Source organism: Agelaius tricolor, unplaced genomic scaffold (genome assembly GCF_023055355.1).
Source record: "Agelaius tricolor isolate 1412-34295 unplaced genomic scaffold, bAgeTri1.0.p SCAF_1, whole genome shotgun sequence".
Lineage (NCBI taxonomy): Eukaryota > Metazoa > Chordata > Aves > Passeriformes > Icteridae > Agelaius > Agelaius tricolor.
This window is the reverse complement of record NW_027269261.1, coordinates 67,185,332-67,205,681: the sequence shown is the minus strand read 5'-3', so window position 1 is coordinate 67,205,681 and position 20,350 is coordinate 67,185,332. Positions and strand designations below refer to the sequence as shown.

At 39.0% G+C, this 20,350-nt stretch overlaps 1 protein-coding gene across 1 annotated transcript in view; it reads left to right on the top strand.

Annotated features, from left to right (window-relative positions):
- Positions 1 to 5,266: 5,266 nt before the first annotated feature.
- Positions 5,267 to 20,350, top strand: part of NT5DC1 (5'-nucleotidase domain containing 1) — a 124,652-nt gene continuing 109,568 nt past the window's right edge. Inside the window, exons 1-6 of the mRNA XM_071438247.1 lie at positions 5,267 to 5,490; positions 7,394 to 7,485; positions 9,071 to 9,142; positions 10,677 to 10,783; positions 12,418 to 12,497; positions 16,172 to 16,253. Of these exons, the coding sequence (XP_071294348.1) occupies positions 5,398 to 5,490; positions 7,394 to 7,485; positions 9,071 to 9,142; positions 10,677 to 10,783; positions 12,418 to 12,497; positions 16,172 to 16,253 (526 nt within the window). The 5' untranslated portion in view covers positions 5,267 to 5,397. The remainder of the gene's footprint in view (positions 5,491 to 7,393; positions 7,486 to 9,070; positions 9,143 to 10,676; positions 10,784 to 12,417; positions 12,498 to 16,171; positions 16,254 to 20,350) is intronic.

Genomic DNA, 20,350 nt, shown 5'->3' with positions numbered 1-20,350 from the left:
ATGTTTCCTTCTTAGTGTCCTAAACTTAAAATCACGGAACCAAATCCAACAATCCTATTTAAATGCATGAAGAATCCCATTGAAGGAAACATAGGATGTTTCAGGGTGGGGATGCTGGGCTGTGAGGCATTCTTATACCTGTGCACTGAAGAGATGCATGGGTTAAAAGCTAAATCAAGTACAAACCTGAGTACATATCTTATCAGGGTGCTAAAATAAAATATATTTTAAAAAAACCCCAAACCCAACACTTTTTGGTTTGACTAATGTTACTCCAAAAGTATTTGCATATGTTTTTTTAAAATCAGCAGGGAAAAATCTAGAATGTTCTGATCTTACTTCATAAAGTCAGAAGGTGTTCCTTGTCTAAAATGAAAACAATCTGTATTTGTTCAAATTCTTATTTTCACATATCACTATTACATACTCTTCCGTAACAATATCAGAGCCCCTACCTTTTTTTTAAACAGAAAAAACCCTTATAACCCTTGCCAAAATAGACAAACGGCTGCAACTGCTTTGCTGGGACAAAGTCAACTTACACAGTGTCCTAGGACAATGCACACGAAGTTTAAGGGAAGTGAAACAGCCTAAGGCGCAGACGATTCCCAGCTAACTCCGAGGGATGCTCCAATGTATTGTACTGCTGCCCCCTTAAGGACAAAGAAAGCGAGGAGCTGCACTGCTTGTCCTGCTCAGAGGCCTACAACTTCTGTGTGACAGCTAGGATTTTGACACAGTTCTCACGCTTTTATGTACATTACCACACTCGGTTGTGTCCCCTTTGCTCTCCAGGCTACATTAGTAAGCTCTTGTGCTTTAAAGGTTCATGGCGTTAGAAGCCTGTTCTGCATGGAAAGCAGGCATGATGCAGCAGATGGAAACCAAAATGCTCCTTTTTTGTATTTCCAAAAGGCTTTGACAAATCAAATCCCTCGCTTCACATGTTTCCTGCAGGTTGCTAAACATTAGGGTGCTGAAGGTGTGCAGAAGCCACTGCCCTCTCCTGCAGGCTCCATGGGGATCTGTGTATCAGGGGTTGAGGGCTGGAGAGGGAATGTCCCTCCAGGCAGCCTTGCAGCCCCAGCCTGAGGGATGCTGGTCTTCAGGTGTGCCACACCACAAGCAATTCTACCTCTGCACAGAGTAACCAGTTAGTCATTTCCCCTACTAGGACAGGACTTGTGATTTTTCCCGATTTGCCAATTACCACATATTTACAACATAAAAGAAATTATTGTGATGCATAAATTAACCATGGGGCACCCTAAAAGAAATTCAGTTAGGACCTGATAGCCCAACAGTTCAACTTCAGTTATGTGGACATCTCTGAGTGTCTCATGGTGCTATCAAACCTGAAGGACAGTGCTGAAAAAGCAGAGGATTTTTTGCAGAGGATTTTCAAAGGCAGCTCCTCTCTGAGAAAGGTAAACACATTTTTTGCAGAGGATTTTCAAAGGCAGCTCCTCTCTGAGAAAGGCCCTAGAATGGGATATCAGTATATTTAAAGAATTCATCTGAAAGGAAGAAACTGAGAGACAAAACACTTTTAAGACAAAAGAAAAAGAAATAAAATGTGGTGTATATGTACTGAAAGTGTTGGGAGGGTAGAATGTAAGAAAATAAAGATAGTGCAGAAGGCAATCTCACCCCTGATGAGTTGCAGCTGTACTAATTACCAAAGATTAGGGACAGGCCTGCCCTTAACAGGCCACAGCTGTGTCCAATGAGGATGACTGCTATAAAAGAGTGGGTTAGGTAGGTGAGAAGCAAATTCAATTTTGTTGGCTGTAGAGAAGAAGGAGCCGGTGCTGTGAGAATATGCCTGCAAGATGTCACCAAGAAGGTATGGAACTTTTACAATAAGATGACAACATGAAAGTAAATGGCTGAGACTATTACCAGGCTTGTGCTGCAAATACTGAAGACAAATGAGAGAGTAACACTCTATCTTTTCTTTCCCCAGAACTGAAGATGAATTCTCTTCATTAATATTTTCTATATTTCTTGTCGTCAAACTTCTGATCTAATCTTCGGTTTCATGTATCTGAAATTTATCTTGCTGAATCCCTCCATGGGTGAATATTGTTCCCTACACAAAGTGGTTTAAGATAAGCATGATTAGTACTATTGTGTTGTAAATTCTATGATAGCTTATCATTGCTATCAATATAATTGTCCAGCATTCACGAAGTCTGGATGTTCAAGATTACATTCAGTTGACAGTGAATACCGTGACCAGAGGGTTGGACTAGATAATCTTTTAACCTGGAAGATCCTATGATTCTATCAATAAAAACATAATTTTCAGTCTCTATTCAGATATTTCAATACTTCATTGTGTTAAGTTGCTTTTTTGATGAGTTTTTTGTATAAAATGCTTTACTGGCATAGCAAGAAAATGGCATAACCTAAACATGATTTTGGCAGCTACCTGAATCCTTTTCAGGGAAAAAAAAAAGTAACTGAAATAAGATAGCTGTACTGATATAATCTGCAAGGCAGACAAACTTTATATGAGAATAGCATGAAACACTAATTGTGGGTGACCTTTTGGACTCTCTGAAGTCAATCAAAATTGTGGCCATCAACTTCAGTGGGACAGGAATTTGCTCTGTGTTTTCTGAAGTAAGAAGCTTTAGGAAGGTAAATTGTCTTTTGCTCTCAGTTCCCAGCTGCTGCATCATCTGGATAGTTATTGTCCCTGTTGTGTGTGGTCCTGGATGTGCCTTTTTTGTATGCTTAGGTTTCACACATGTTATTTTTTTTAATGTATTTAGGCATATATGTTTCTTTAACATATGTCTAAAGCACATATATGTATCAATATTTCTATGTAATTTATGGTGTGTATAGGTATATTATGTATGGTGTGGGTGTATATTATATGGTATGCATATATATACATATATAGAAGCATTAGAAAGTATATTAATGTCAGTGGGAGATTCTGAGAAGCTGCTGTACAATGGGCTTTGGTAAAATTATGTGTAATCAATTTCTATCTTGCTCTGACACCTTAAATGCTCATCCTGCCCTACTACTAGCATTTTTGAACTTTATTCCTAGTTTCTATATATATTCCTGTCCAGTTCATTTCCTAATCTGATACTGAACTTGTTAGTGGAATTTTTAAATGCATGTGAGAGGTCATGCTATTAAATTTCTCTCATCTGTGTCTACCTGAACACAGAAAACTGAATCCTAATATATAAGTAAATTATAGCTCTTAATATATAAGAAAATTGTATCTATTTACTACTTGAATGTATTTTCAAAAGTGTTTTTCTCTGTAATACCAAAGTATCATTGAGTGATCCTGCAAAAATCAAATCATAATTTGATATAATCAAAATTTCTGCTACATGCTACTATGGTTATGAACTCCAACTTAAACATCTACAAAGCACAGAATTTACAGCTGTGCAAAGGTAGGCAACACTGGAAAAGATGACTTGTATTAAATGTTTTTTAACAGTTGCTCTCAATTCAATTATCTCTTATACTATTCTATTTATAGCCACACAAGACTTTTTAAAGAAAATATATGCATTTATAATCAACAAGATTTTTTCATGTTTTGTGAATCAAAACAAAGTTTTGATTGTGTCATTGACCTACTGAGAGAAAAGCATTGAAGAATAAGGAGGTCCTTCAAACAAGGCTGTCAAGCCCAGTTGTTTTAGCATCCTGGGTCCAGCCTTCACTATATTCAAGTTCAACCACTGAGAATAAGACTACCTCGATGCAATTCTCATCTGTTTGTTGTTTGCCTTTCTCCAAATGTGGTACTTCCTTTCAGACAGCACTTTCTTTCTAATTGCACGACAGCATTATTTATTCAGCAGCTACTTATCAAAATCTCATTTGTTTATGTATTCTGGACACAGATTGTACTGTTCTTAATTTTTTTTTGTTTGATTACTAAAACTTCCAATAAATTAAAAGGTATCTATGGAATTATCTATGAAATTTTGGGTTTTCCACAGCCAAATGCACAGCATAATGTGGTTTACTGTATACAGTATACACTGCAGGGACTTTGATACATAGAACAGCTTGCCCTGGAAGTGACCTTTAAGATCATCTGGTTCCAACCCTCCTGCCATGAACGCTCCACTAGATCAGGCTGCCTGGGGCCCCATCCAACCTAACCTTCAACTATTCATGGGATGGGGCATCCAGAACTTCTTTAGGCAACCTGTTCCAGTGCCCCACCACCCTTATAGGAAAAAATTTCTTCCCTATCTCTAACCCAAACCTACCTTCAGTTTAAAGCCCTTGTCCTATCACTAAATGCCTCTGTAGAAAATCCCTCTCCAGCTTTCATGTAAGTTTCTTTAGGTACTGGAATGCTGCTGTAACATCTTCCTGAAGCCTTTTCTTCTCCAGGCTGAACAACCCCAGCTCTCTCAGCCTGTCCTCATAAGAGAGGTGCTCTGGTCCTTTCATTCATTATCTTTGTGACCCTCCTCAGGACTTGCTCCAGCAGGTGCACATCTTTCTTATGCTGGGGGCTCCAGAGCTGGACATAACAGGAGAGGAGTAGATGGGCAGAATCCCCTGCCTCACCCTGCTCCCCCCATCTCTTTTGATGCATCCCAGGACACAGTTGGCTTTCTGGGCTGGAAGTGCACATTACTGGGTTATGTGAGCTTCTTCTCCAATACCCCCCAGGTCCTTCTCTGCTGCTCTCTGTCCATTCACTGCCCAGCCTGCACTTGTGCTTGGGATTGTCCTGACCCAGGTGCAGGACCGTGCACTTGGTTCAGTTTCACGAGGTTCGCACAGTCCCACCTCTCAAGCCTGCCAAGGTCCCGCTGGATGACATCCCTTCACTCCAGCGAGTCGACTGCACCACGCAGCTTGGTGTCATCACAAATGTGCTGAGGGCTCATAACGAAGTAGTAAGTAGAGTTTTTCTACTTTTATATATGCTAAGCGTCCCCCTTAGGGCCCTTGCGGTGTGGCACTGGCTGTCCTGTCACTAACCAAGGCTGTCTCCTGTTCCCCGCTGCTCCCTGCTCACCATGTTCCAGCAAACACCCCCCGAGGACTCGCGGTCTGCCAGGCGAGCGGGAGCCCCCCGTTCCCACGCCAGCTCCCAAGCGCACCAAGCTGCGGCGGGAAGCATGTTTTTCGAATTCGAGCGCTTGGACACGCCTCCGGCCATCCTCCGTGTGCCCGCCCCTCCATCCCCGGGCTCGCCGAGGGGCTGTGCCGCAGGTGAGGGCGGCCCCGCCGGGGCGGAGCAGAGCGGGCCGAGGGTGTCCCGCGGGCCCCGCTCGGCTCTGCCCGGCTCGGCTCCGCAGGAAGCGCCGCCCGCGCTCCTTCCTCCTCCCGCCTCTTTCTCCTCCTTCTCCTCCGTCCGCCTGCGGCGGTGGCGGCGGCTCCGCGATGCAGCAGCACTTTTCCCTGGCTGAGTGCGACGTGGTGGGCTTCGACCTGGACCACACGCTCTGCCGGTACCACCTCCCGCAGAGCGCACGGGTGAGTGCGGGCGGCGCGGCGCGGCTGAGGGAGCCGCGGGAGGGGCCCCGCTCCGCCCGCTGCCGCTGCATGCCCCGCCGAAGGCAAGCGGGGCCGGGAGCCCTCCGGCGGGGGCAGCGAGCCCGGGGCCGGCCCGCAGCCTCAGACATCCGCGGAGGATAAGAGAATCGCAAGTGCATCTCTCGCCGGGCGCTTCCTCAGCAGGCCTCTCTGCCCGAGCGGAGGGGACAGCCATGTCTCGTTCCTTGAAAATGGTTCTGCTTTCCTGGCCGTAGCGGCACTGAGGAAAAGGTAGAGCCCGCCCACTAAATCCAGAGATGCTGCAGAGTGAGGAGCCCGCAGCGCTTTGGACCTTTGTGAACTTTCTGGTGCTTGTAATAAAACGCCGAGTTTAGAGGCGCCTCTGACTTAGCCTTGTGGTCTCTTTCGAAGAGAAATTGCTGCCTGTGCTGTGTGTTCCCGCCCTTGTCACTTTCGCTTTTCAACTGCCTGGTAATCTTACACTGACTCGTCCTTCTCTGTTGATGTCAGGATTGTTCTGGAGGTATCTCGTGTCATGGATGCTCATGGTGTCTCACTCTCCCCCTTTCTTTGTCGCCATTCACTTACAGTACATTTTGCACTGCACCGGACTCCCATGCTAATTGCAAGATAATTTCAGAATTTGGTATAGAAACAAATGTTTATGAGCTGTCCCATTTATTAATAGGCATCTTGTGCTGAAAAAGTGCATTGCTTCCCTTAGCTATGTGTGAACTTAAGTGGAGAGGCATCTTGCTTACAAAGGAGGATTCAACAGTAACAATAAAATGTATGAGCTCTTAAATTTCTAGGTGGAAACTGTGTAACACTAGGCTTACTTTCCGTATTCTTGCCATACGCAAGCACGTTCTTTCTGATACAAATTCTGTATGATGAAGGCAAGCATTAGACAATCGATTTTAAGAGTTTTTTAAAAATGCTAACCAACCAATGAACAAAGTGGAGAAAAAATCCCAAAACTTTTACTCAACTTAGTACACTCTTCATCTTCTCACAGGAGACAGAGGCAGACTGACACATGCCCATTGCATGCCTCCTTATCTCTTGGAAATAAGAAATACTTTAGAAGGCTCATAGGCCCAGCTGAAGATGTAGTTAGTTCTTACTATTCCAACGTTGTCTTCCATAATTTGTCTTTCTCAGACGTTACTCATACTAAATTCAAGAGAATCTGTTGTAATTAAAGAAACAAGGCCAGGGAACAGCTTTAATGAAAGAACCACAAGAAAAAGAGAGCAATTACTATTTTTGGAGAGTCTTTAAGGACATGGCAGCATCTCCACAGAGCTTCCTGTAAAACTTTACTCTCACAGTGCATTAATAAATTGCTGAGTGTTGTGCTAGGCCATTTGAACTTAGAAATAATAACTGTTTATTCAGTAGTTGCCTATTTTCTTCAAAATTAATTCCTTCAAATAGTTTTAAAATGCCCCTAAGGATAAATGTTTACTGGTTTAGAAGCTGCTTGTTGAATGTCAGTAACCACAACATTTTAAATTGAAAAAAAAAAAAAAATAAAGCAAAAAGGATGATGGGGGGGGAATAGTGACTAGCCTTTAAGTACTTAGCATCTTGATTTCCCAACAGTCTTGAAGCACAGGGACTGTGCAGTAGAATGTTGTAATCTGGGTTGTGATGAACACATTGCACCAGAACTCTTGTATGTGTTCCAGACATGACTGAAATAACCTCAGGCACTATTTCCCACTGGAGGCAGTGGGACAGGGCCCCTAGCTCCATAGTTTCATTTCACTTAGGAAGCATTAACACTTGCATCTTGCCACTTTTCAAGGAAGCAGTGTCTTTGATCTCACTTAACCAATATAATAAATGCAATGTTGTTTTTTTTTTTCATTTGTAGCTAATATATGATAGTTTTGCCCAGTATCTGGTAACAGAGAAGGGATATGATGAAGACTTGCTGACTCTAGCTCCAGACAGCTTAGACTTCTGGTGAGTATATTGAAAATAATGTCATTCCTTTACACTGTAACTTTTTTACAAAGCTCAGAGAATACCTTCATTTATTAGGCAGTTAATGTTATGATTGTCAAGTGCAATGGATAAATCCAAAATTACAGTTTCAAATACTTGTTCTAAGAAGTATTTGTTATGAGATACTTCTAACATGGTATTTTGAAGAGGGAACTGAGCATCTAACCTTGCTTTGTCTGTGCTTCCAGCTGTCTGGACACAAACATTTTAGTCTCACTCTCTTATTTTATGTATCATCTTTGTCTTCTACATTCTATTCAACAGTAACCATCAGATTTTAGTAATTTTTACCTCAACAGATGTTGTTTTGTATGTGTAAGGCAGATTAATCCCAACAGCCACGGAAAGGTGACATGCCAGGAGGTAGCCCTTGGCACCTCAGACACAAAGCCATGATGAAAAAGACTGAAACCCAAGTTCCCTGCTCTGAACTCAGTGGTTTCTGAGCAGGAACTAAACTTGAATCTTGATCTTTTTACTTTATATGGTTATTATCTAGGCCGTGGGGGTGGAGACTTGAAGGCCAAATAATCATTAGATACAGATGCACACAGATTTTTTTTTTTAAATAACGTGCATATTCTTGTGTAATGGTTCTTTCCAATTCAATATTTCACTGGACAATTTCCAATGAGATTAATTTCAACTTCCATGAGACAAGCAATGTATCTATATCATATTTTGAGGCCTATGATGCAAGAAATCCTTTTTTCAGCTCTAGATATCTTGGGTTTGGTCTCTCATTGAAGCAGGAAGTTCATTAACATGGACCTGCAAGCCCACAGTGCTGGTAACAAATGTGTGATTGCTTCTTGTCCAGGAGAAATTCATAAATAAAAGGTTGGCATCTGCTTGCTGCCTTGGGGGCCTCATAGAGGATGAAGGTGCCATTGCTTCCTCAGTCTCATTTATTCATTTGTATTCTAACCACTGAACTCTGAATTAATTTTTCAAAGAACCTAAGCAAATTTGAATCATAAGATTTATTAGGGAGAATTAGAAACTCTTGCCAAGTGTCTCCAACACTGTCAACTCTTCCCCTTGTTTGTGCTGGCTAACATGGCAATGCTTCTGCTTCATGTGTTCTTAGCTTATTGAGTTGCCTCGTTTAGAGTGATGTTCTACCCCTCTTTTCTGTAATAACTGGTGTAATCAGTCAAGTAATAACTAGAGGAGTTGCCACCAAAAAAAAAAATTTCTTTAATGGAATTACTTAAATATCACATTTCTTAGTTTTTATATGTTTAGACCTGAAACCTCCAACCAATCTATATAACAGTCCCTAAATTTACTGGACATGGAACTAGGTTTATTTAGTAGGATTTTGCTATGTAAGGAAAGTCCAGTTCTCATTGTAATAATATGCACGTTTGTATAGAGAGGATTGTTCAAGCATGGAAATATTGGAAGGATTGTGACTTGTTTGGTTTTCTGTAGCATCATAGCTACAGAAGCACCATAACTTCTATCACTGATAGATAAGAAAACAGTCCTCTGAAAGCATTAATTTTTTGTTTCTTCCCTGATATTAATTTATTTTTAGTTGCAAAGGCTTGGTGTTGGACATTGAAGAAGGAAACTTCCTGAAACTTGCAGAAGATGGAACAGTTTTAAGGTAATATTGACAAGTAATCTATATAGTTAAATATAAGTTGTGTTATTAAATACACTAACATTTAATCTCCTTCCTAAATGCTGTCTCTCAATTTTATAAATATTTTAAAAACTTATTTCAGCATGCATTCATTTATTAGATGTAAAAGTTTAAATACTCTTTGGTATCATGGTGCTTAGTTTCTTTTAATTTTACATATGGAATCTTTTGGTAATGTTTTAATGTTAGCTGGTAGAAAATAATACCTCATTTTTAATAAAATCTGAGATACACATTGATCTTGAAAGTGAATTCATTTTTTTGGCTGCTACCAATGTACTCTTTGTCCAGTTTTGCTAAAATCCTGGGCAGAGTTTTTCTTTGGATTGAGAATTACTTGGCTTGGGGGGCAGTACTAATGACTAATACTAATGACTGGAATGACTGTTTTCTTTGTGCTGTAGACATTCAAAATTCAGCAAGTTTACAACTTATAATTTAAACAGTCTGAGATAAATTAACCACAGAAACTGATACATTCACTTTCGGAATTTTGGGGGGTTTCCGCTTAAAAGCTACTTTGCTTTCAGCTGTCGCTTTCAGTAAATTCTTAGTTCTTCTTTCTTGCCTTCCTTTTTTTTTTTTTTTCTTTTAATGTAGAAGACTGCTACTTGGAATCAAAAATCTGAAAAGTAAATGTATCTAAAATATACCAATCCTAGTCCCATTTCTCCCTAATTTTGTTCCAGAATGAAAATCTGTGTAATTTAGAATGCAAGACAGACTCAACTTTTTTTTTTTCTTCTGATAGCTCTCTGAAGGAGCTTGAAGATGCTAAGGAAAGTCAGATCTCATTAAAAGAAGAAAGAAATACTTTTGAGTCATTGCTATGTATCCTAAAATTTATTTAATAGCATGAATTTTGGAGTACTGAATGCAGAATTCAAGATAACAGGGTATACCTCATTAAAGGGAAGAGTTGGTACAGGGTTACCTCTCTTGACATTGCTTCAAAATGCCTCTCATGCATTTGCTTCAAAATGGGACCCAATTTGATGGTCCAAGTAATTAATTTTTAATGCCTAAAAAGGCTAGTGCGTACTTATGTATTAAAAAGCTGCTTGCAGGGCTCAAACTAGCACTTTTCTATAGTTCTGCCCTGCATTCTGTGATGTTACCAGGCTTCAGAATGATGTATAGGCTTTCTGTACTGTGCTTTATTGTGCAGTGTATGTTGATAGCTCAAGTATAGCGAGTGTCCTGACACAATTGAAAACATTCGAGCAATACAGAGTGATTGTGTTAGCAGGTGAGGCCTCCAGCCAACCAGACCTTTGTGCAGTAAGGCCTTTATCGAGAGCTGGAATGTATATGATAAAAGCTTAATAGGTCCTGGGAAACTTTTAAGCTATAAAGAGATCAGTTTTGATCAGCTGGCATGCACTGTAATTCTGTTGCAGTGTGTTACTTTGCACAAGTTGTAGTTTGGGTGTTTTCAACTCTCTTCTGTTTTGTTTTGGTTTTTTTTTTTTTTAATAAACAATGCATGGAACAGGGCAAGCCATGGTACAAAGAGCATGACATCCGAAGAGGTCCTGCAGATATATGGAAGGAAGGAGTGGAAGCATTTTAATACAGTCAGTGGAATGGTTTCACGCACAGGTAGCTATACTTTAGCATGTCCTCTTCTTTGAAATTGCTCTGTCCCTTCAGTGCCTCGTACTGTCAGTTCTTAACACAGATTTGTAAAAATACTTGAACTGGGAATTACTGGAACAGGTAAATGTATTGGGGAAGACTTGGTTTTTAGGGTGTTTTAACTTCTAGTACTAGAATTCACCTTAAATTTATTTCATGGTATTTATTTTATGGTAAGACAAATGAGCTGACATTATAGGCATGTTTTGGTTATAGTGATGGGCACACACACTATTGATGAAGTAGACTGATAGAACCAGTATCATGATTTAACCTGAGCCATCAACAGAGGACCATAAAGCTGCTCATTCACGCCCACCCTGCCTAGGCCTAGTGGGCAGGAGAATCAGAAAGAATGGTAATCTCATAAGTTGAGAGCAATTTTTAATTGAAATGAAATGTTGTTATAAATATGCTAATAATACTAATAATAATTATTGTAGTGATAAGGAGACAAAACCTCAGAACCCAAGAGGAGCAGTGATGTACAATACAATTGCTCAATACCTGCTTACAGATATTCTGTCTCATTTAGGACATATCTTAAATTTTTCTTAATTGTTGACTTGTTGCCACCAGTCCCATTAGTGGAGGCCTAGGTGCAGGTGCAATGAACAAAACAAATCTAGAAACAAAACTTCTCCCCTTGCATTTGCAGTTCCTGTGTTTAAGATAGGAGTCACTTTGAAGGAGCTGTGGCTAGGTTTGCATTCTTGCTCTGTGTTTCCTCTCTGTTTTAGTTTGATCTTGGCAGTTGAGAGTAACACACAGGAAGTGATCACTTAAGGTGCATTTTGTTATGTAATGGAGATACTTTCCTTGAGATTTTGCTGACTGCAAAGGCAATACTTATTCTAAACTGCAGATAATCTTTTGCAAAACTGAGGAAGAGAGAGGTTTCCTGAGGTTATATAGGAAATGTGCTTTTCTTTTTCACTGAAACATGCACTTGGTCTCTCTTGTGAATGTTAATCCCCATTTTGCTGGCTTGTTCTTGAATATACTTGAGACAGCACAGACAAGATCACGAAAAAGAAATCGCTGGTTAATTTCACTTCTTGAAGAGAGTTTGTTGAGCATGACCATAGTCTGAGGGGACATTTGCACCCTCCTTATACAGTTCTGGTTTTGGGACTGATGTAATAACGTGAGCACGCTTCCCCTTGGGCCAAGGAGCTGTCCACAGCATGTGTGTGCAAAGGACATGAGTGTGTCAGACCTGTCCAAGTGTCTGTGAACTTCTTAAACACTTTCTTTGTGTTTGCACTTCTAGGGAAATAGATATTTTGGAAGAGTTGAAAGATACTGTCCTGAATTAAAACTCATGGTTCTCCCCCTTTTCTTTCACCTGGGCTTTTAGAATCTTAAAATATCTTACTGAAATCTCACTGCCTTCATTTAGGTAAACAACTTCTAGTTACCAGGTATGACAATCAGAAGTTAGCCTTTGTTAATGGAGATTGGGAAGCAGATAATGCTTATTACCAGTAAAATCCAAATAGGAGCTTATATTATTACTTAAATGTAATTTTTATTTGTGATTAAAGCATACAATACAGGGGTGTTTGAAGTATATTTTTTTAATTATTTTTTTCCAGCTAAATACTATTTGTATGATAATTATTTTGACCTGCCAGGAGCTCTCTTGTGTGCAAGGGTTGTGGACAGCTTAGATCAGGTAAGAACTGGATTGTTTGAAAATTATGTATTATCTTTTTCCTCCACCACCACATCTCTTGCATGCATTATTAAATGCATACAAATTGGGTATTGAACAGCACCAAGGTCTTTTTCTCATTTGGACTATTCCATGTTGGATTTACTGTATTCAAGTTGTCTCTGAAGATAATTGTGAGCCACTTGGCATGTTCAAAATAAAAGTTCTTCCACCAGAGGGCACAAATAACTAGGATACTAATGGAAATGTGCTGTTTCCTCAAGTTTACCCTGTGGTATGCACAATGTAGTTCTTAAAGACACCTTTAATTATGCTTGATTGTACTTGAAATAAATATAGTATAACTTACCTGAATTACATGATTTGCTAATTTGTAAGTTGTTAAAGAGTGAATGAAGCTCAATTTCATCCTTTTTTAAGCTTGTTTTTGTCCTAAATACATTGATCTCTCTACACAGATATAAATACACCTCTGGCATAGTATCTTTTAAAATTGTTTTTCCTCTGAGAAACAGTAAATTAAATTCTTAAGGTGGAAAATACAATTGCTTGAACCTTTTTCAGTGCTTTTTAGGTAGATGGAATGTCCTAAATTCTGCTTTTGAAATTTGGTGATAATTGTTTTGTTGTGTAAAAGGTTTTAATGTTTAACTTGCATGCAGCTGGATATAGGAGAGGGTTCTTCTCATGGAGTAACTGTGTTGGTGTCAAAAGAGTACTGAGATAATCTTCTGGCCAAAGCGCTGCAGGCCTGAAAATTGTCAGGATTTAACCTTGTTTGCAGAGTGAAAATCCAAGCTGTGAGATGAGTGTCTGGGTCTCATTGGATATTAGGTGGCTTGCTGCTTTAGCCTTCACTCCAAAATAGCATGCTGAGTAGATTGCTGCCTAAGTCCAAGTGCTGCATGAAGAGTTAGCTAAAACTAGCTTATCAGGGAAGCATGCAGGACAGGTGCTCGGTAAGACTCTTAATTTTCTGCCTGATTAATCTCCTCCCCCTAAGCTGTTCACAGTTTAGGAACCTGTTGCAGTTGTGACACCTGTATTGTGTTTACTTTATATTTAATTTAGACTCAGCACAAATCACCCTCTTATTAAGAGAGAAAGCTCATAGTGTGTGTGTAGTAAGCTTTCACATCCAGTTACTGGCTCACAGGCTGGAGCGCTGACCCAGGATCAGTGCCATGTTCAGCCAGAGGGAATTAACCACGTGTCGTTTCTCCGGAGAGCCATGAGAAGTGGGTCATGCAACCTCTTTATCTCCTAGCAGTACTCAAGTATTTTATTGGATGTCAGCCCTGTTTCAACAGGAGGGCTACAGTAATTCCCTGGAAGGTTAGCATCAGCCACTTGAGAAAGATGCACGGCAGGAGGTGGTCAGCCTCTCCAGCCCAGAACTTATGCCTGCAAAATGCTGCATCCTAAGGATTAGAAACCATCACATTTTCTTCTTCGTCATTTCTAAAAGAAAGTAGAGCCTTCTGTATCCTGTTCTGTAAGCCTGCTTACAAAGTGATATTTTCTTACCATTTCCAGACAACATTATGGATTCAGGAAAGCTTTCTACTGGAAGCAGATGCAAGAATTACTACATTTGGGTTCAAAATGGGTTTGGACATAAGTTGGATGCTGGACTACCCTGCACTGTTAAAAATGTATCTGTTTTTAATGTGTCCAGAGCCAGAACTCTTGCATGTTTTCAGACAAAGCATGGGAGCTTCTTAGTGGTTTTGATCTTCACACTGATAAGCTAAACAAAACAATGCTTTGTCTTGATGGTTCAACTAATAAAATCACATTTTGTAATCACACCAAAATCATGGTGGACTGGATGGCCATGCATACAGTTTTCTCTGCTTTTTGGAATTGGTCAGTATTCCTTTAGATCTTGTATGCAATGGCTGTAGATCTGCAAGAAATTAGTTCAAGTTATTTTAGTCTCCTCTGAGTTCAAATGTTTTGAAGGAAGTATACCCAGTTTTAAACTAGTATCCATCTGTCCTCAGAACAGCACTCCGAGGAGCTTTTGGTTCAGTTCACCGATTTTTTTTGTTTTTAAGAGAAACAATCAAAAAAACTCAAAACTCCAAACTAAGGGCTAAGTCAGCCACATAGAGTGTGAGGGGAGAAGGCAGGTGAATCTTTCTGTCTTGAGAAGAGTGCTAGCTGAGGCTACTCACCTTGCCACTAGACAGATGGTCCCCAGTATCTCCTGTACATAGCTTTGAATAATCACCCTTGGTTAGCACCCCTGACTAGCTCAAGCTGACATATGAAACCTTTTCTCTTTTATGTATTTCTATGGCAGTTAGCTATAGGAATGGATTAAAAAAAACTTCTGAAAGCCACAGCACCGTATTTCCTGCTCTTAACCTGTAGAGCTGATGGATGATAAACAAACTATGCTTGTCAGTTATGCACAAAAGACCTTGTTTGTGTGACTTGCTGATTGTGAAAGTAAAGGCAGACTGTTCTCTGGAAGCTTCCATGACAAGTTTGGACTGAAATAGCAGTTTACTTCGGTATATATAAGCTACATAGTTTTGGTTTTTGTTTGGCACTGATAAGGGTTTGGGCTTGGAGTTTTTTTTTTCAGTTTCTGAATGTTTCCCTCTACAGAACGCTTAATGCTTACAAAATGGCTCATTATTCAGGTGTCAGTGCAGGTATCAATACACAGAGAGCAGCAGTGCCCTGAAGCTGCTGACAGTTGCCTTGAAATTTATCCTGATATAGACGTGGAAGGCCTGTAACAGCATTACAGAAATACTTTCCATGACACATAAACTTAAAGACTATACCACCTGCTTTACTGCTGCCAAATTACTGTGTACCTGAGGCCTGAGCACCTCTTACAGGCTCTGTAGCTAATCCTCTGCTCTGTAATACTGGCTAGCTCTGTAATTGCATCTGTTTCATTCATCACTACTAAAATTTGTCGTGTTTGAGAGTGCTGTGGGGCTCAGCTGGTTGAGGTTTTCCTCTCCCATGTGAGAGGCTGAAGGGGAAGCTGAGGTCAGCTGGAGCCCTGCTGTGCCTGGGAAGCTTTCTAGGAATGGCAAGAGACTGTTCGCAATTGTGGATCACCTTCCCCTGTCCTTCTGCCAGAGCTGGGGTTTGGCACTCTTCAGAGCACAATGCCATGAGTGCAGGCTTCTGGATGAGTATTTTATACCATGTTTGGGGTAGGGTTCTTGGCATAAGGGCATTTCCTCTAAATTATAGCAAAGGGATTTGCCGGTTCTTAAGGTGGAAGGTGATATGAATGCCAGGCATATTGATAATGTCAACATGCTAATTAAGTTCAGTATCTGCAGCCCTGGGCATTTCTTTTTCCCAAATGTTGGTGGGATGGGATGCTCATTCTGTAAGTTGCTGTTATAGCTGATGCCACTTTTGGCTGTAATGTTTTAGAGTTCCTCACAAATATGCAGCATTTCTCCTTTTCCCTTCCTCCTCCCATCGTAACCCTCTAAGAAGGACATAACTTGTCTGCAGTTACCTGCTGTTAATCTGGGTGCTACTGAATCCTGATGTTCTGAATCCTACTGTCTTAAGACTGTCTTACTCTGTATAATTTTGTTAATTCATGGCGTTTCTGTCACTGTTTCAATATGAAAGCTTGTAATAGTTGATACTTGATATAATGACTAGGTTCCTTTTGACACTTACAGCATGATGGTCAGAAAAAATATGACTTCTGGAAGGACATGGTGGCTGCTATTCAACATAATTATAAAATATCAGCTTTTAAAGGTAAGTGGGTTCACTGAAGACTCACTATAACAACTGAAAATACTACATGTGCTTGCCGGAGCAAATATGTTTGCAAGTACACTGTTGGCTACTCAGCACAGCTTTTACTTTTCAAGTTTATAAATAGTTGTATAGTAAACACATGTTTTCTCTGGAATAAAACATCTTTATCATAACTATTTTGGTTTCATTTCACTGCTTTGATAACTTTAATAACATTTCTGATGTATTATTTCACTCAATATTTCAATTTTTATTGCTATTTCAACTCCATTTAGAAGGATAAATGGTTTCTTACTGTGATTGATATGATATTGTGGACATCCTTGAACTGTGTTTTGAATCTATTCCTTATGATCTTGTAGTGATATATAAAATCCAAAATGAATTGGGGAAAGAAATTCAAGTACTAATATTTGATGGTTATCTTTAGTGCTCTAGTTTTGATTAGAATTCTTCATGTAGTATTGACACAATAGAGAGTTTTGAACTTCCTAACATTTGCAGAGGACCATTTTTTAATATCAGTGTTTCTACACCCAAAACCAACATTGTAATAGTGTAATATAAATTAGAGTTGGAAAGCATCTTGTATACTGTTCAGCAAGAAATTATTTTCCTTCCTTCACAGACATAACTTCAAAGTTACTCTCAGGCATATAAAATAATAAGTTGATAATAAAGGCTAACCATTGCTTGTGCATGCAGTTAATTGAAATTATTTTTAACAATATTTCTTTTAAAATGTTTATATGCAGCTCAGTTCTGAATTCTGCAGTGCTATTAGAATTACCTTGGTTGATGCAACATTCACTAGACACAGGGTGTAGTTTGGACTTTCTTAAAACTCAGTTTTTGTTCACAACAGCTGTCCCACTTGATGTACTACTTTCAAATGTAATTGACAAAATTATTTCAGAGAGATTCCAAGCAAAAATGGAAATTGATATGAGGATGCAAATGGTAAAAACCAGCAAGATATTCCCAAACTGCTTTGTTTGTTGTTGTATCTGTGTTTCCATTACTGTGTTTCCATTACTGTGTTTCCATTGGAGCTTAGAGTGTGATTGGTAGTTATGAATTTCCCTGGGAACTCATTTGTACAAAAATAAATATATCCTTTCTTTTCTGCTGATACAAAATCAGCACTAATCAACTGTAATCATTTCTTTAGAATTTTTGTTAATTCTTTTCTTCAAACCATGACAGCTCTTTTTTTAAAGGTGTGGATCATGCAACAAAAAGCATAATTTTTAAAAGTGTTCTTCAGAAATTAATGAGATCCAAAAAAAAAGCCTAAACTTTGAAGTCATACAAGGAATTGCTCCGTTTTATTTATATGTGTCTGCTTGTGTGACCACTTGGACATTTATGTTTATACCTATCAATCAGGTACCTATTTCTATATGTAAATCTGGAATCTGCGAACAACATTTTCGATATGACTTCATCCTTTCTAGCTTCTGTCAGAGGCACATGCATGCATAAGAGTGTTAAAAATACAGGAAAGTGTAGTAAGTGAGAGGAAAAAGTTTTATAGATAAAGCTCAGTGATATCAGAAGTGAAACAATACAGATTATATGCACTATTCGAGTGTACTGTAATACAAGAAAGTGATATACTCAGTCATGCATCACTTTGAAAGGCTTCGCAGTGGTTTTATTTTCCATTTAATAACATAGTCCAGTAGCTAAAGCACTGAACAGGGAGTCAGAAGAACCAGAGATATTTTCTTCCTGTATCACTTACCAGTGATACTCCCATGGAACATCTCTTTTTGCTTCAGGTCCTTCTGTGATACAAGAATAAGGGTACTAATCTTCTATCACTGCTGACAAAGTGATTTTTTTTCCTCAATTTCACATCTCACATAACTTCCTGAGGAAACTGTCAAACCTGGATCCCAACATCTACATACCAGGAAGCTGCAGTTTCTATCATAGCCCAGAATCTGGCCTGAAAACCACAGCCTTTTGACTTAACTCCGTGTCTTGTAGAGGTTTTAACCCTTCAGAGAAAAGCAGTGCTCATTAACAGTTAGTCAAGGTAAAATTTCAAAGGCAAACTTATTAAGTGGTCAGTTGAGGGGACGCAAAGTTCCCAACTGGAAACGCTGTCCTAGCGGTGCCATTGTCAGTGGCGGAGCAGAACGACTGACCGCTTTAGTTTTTGAAATCCAACGAGTGTTTGCAGTTCACTTTGATTTGTTGTCAGTATGCCCTTGTGTCTCTATGTCCCTTCTCTTTTTCACAGGATTTTTTTTGATCATAATCAGGTGTCTGATGGATTTTGCTTTTCATTGTCTTAGCTATGGTAATTGCCTTAGATAATTGCCCTATGATATTTTTTTTGGATGGCTCTTTCAGATAGGCATGATTGTCCTGACTCAGCTTGATAAAGGGTATTAACCCACTCTTCTCCTTGTAAAGAAGTGAAGAACTGAGGCTTGAAAAAGGAAGGAGGTTCCCAAATAGTCTTGTGTTATTTTAGACATTCCATTGTGAAAAATAACTCAAAAATAGAAAAAGGAAAAATCTATGAAACAATACTATCAGAAAAGCTTAGTGTCAGATAGTAATGAACAGAGATATTTGAAATGTGGTAATTTCTTACCTAGTAATACCTGCAAGAGAGCTCTCTCTCTGCAATTGATATCCCAGCTAAGCATTACATTACTCGAGAATCCATTTTATTCTCAATACTTCTTTCTTATTACTGGAATAGTTTGTGACTGTAAGGTGATTAACATTATCTTGACTGTATTTGATTTAGTGGATGTTTTATAGATAGTAATGCAGAACAATTTTAAAGAAAACATCATGGGACGATGTATTTTACACTATCAAGCTATGTGGATGTATTATGGAATCAAAGTGTGCTCTTTAGAGGATTAGTAGGAGCTTGAAGTACTGTATAATTATTTCCTTGTGAAAATTTAAAGATTTGATGAATTTTTGGACAGAAAAATCAATGACTTTTTCAGGGAAATGTTGCCAAATATAACTTCTTAAAGCAGAATTTTGTTAACATTTCTTATCTTAAAGGCTACTTTCTCTCCAGAAGACTTGCCTTTCCCTGTAATTTTCCTAACACTTCTGGAAATTGTAGCATCCATGGCTGTATAGTTAAAATTATATATTTGAAATATTTTCAATCAGTTTATAAGATTATATTTAATTTTGAAAGTGAAAAGTCATGGCTCGTATGGCAGCAGACTTTGTAAATTGCCCATAACAAGGCTTGTTAGGATACATGTTTTTGATCACAAGTTTATGGTCTTCGCAGAACATAACCAGTCTAGGTGTCTGTGACATGTATGTTTTATCTTTAATATGCAACTTCAGATATAAGAAACAAAAAGCAAAGATGCTTTTCTGGCCAAAGGAAAAATAATCTTGTGCAAAATATTAGTAGTTCCTAATGTTGGTGTAGCAGTAGTGAGATATCTTTATTTGTCTTAATTGTGAAAACTGCACCAAAGAAGCAAGTGAAAAGTAAATTTTTTACATTTCTTTGCTGTCTTTTCCAAGTAAATACAGAAGGGATTGTTTGGGTGCTTCATGTTTTTGATCACTTAAGGCTTCAGAAATTTCAGTATTTCTTTGGAAGTGATTTTGTACTATAACAGGCTCTTAAGTTTTCATTTGAATCTCATGTTGGATTTTCTTTCCTTTAATATCCAAGATGCAGAAGAAATAGTGGTTTTGGATGGTCTTTATCTTTATATAGATTGCTGATCTTCTTGGGAGAAAATATTAAAAAAATAAACTTAAAAATCTTACAGACCTTCTCAAGGTCTCCTCTGAACTGAAAATCCAAAGCTAAAATCAAAGTATAAGTTGTGCTTTTGCCACGATTTGCTGTATCATCTCTAGCTTTTAAGTTTTAAGAGTTGCTTTCTTAGTGACTTAGTATCTGAGACTTAATATGAAAAGACTTAAAAAACCAGGCATGAGGTTCCAAGCAGTAGACTTACTTGAAGTCCCACGTGTTTGAGGAACAAAGACATAAAGCACAAAACCTTATTTAAAATGGATGGACGGATGGATGGACGGATGGATGGATGGATGAAAAGTGTTAGTGAACTATGCTTTTA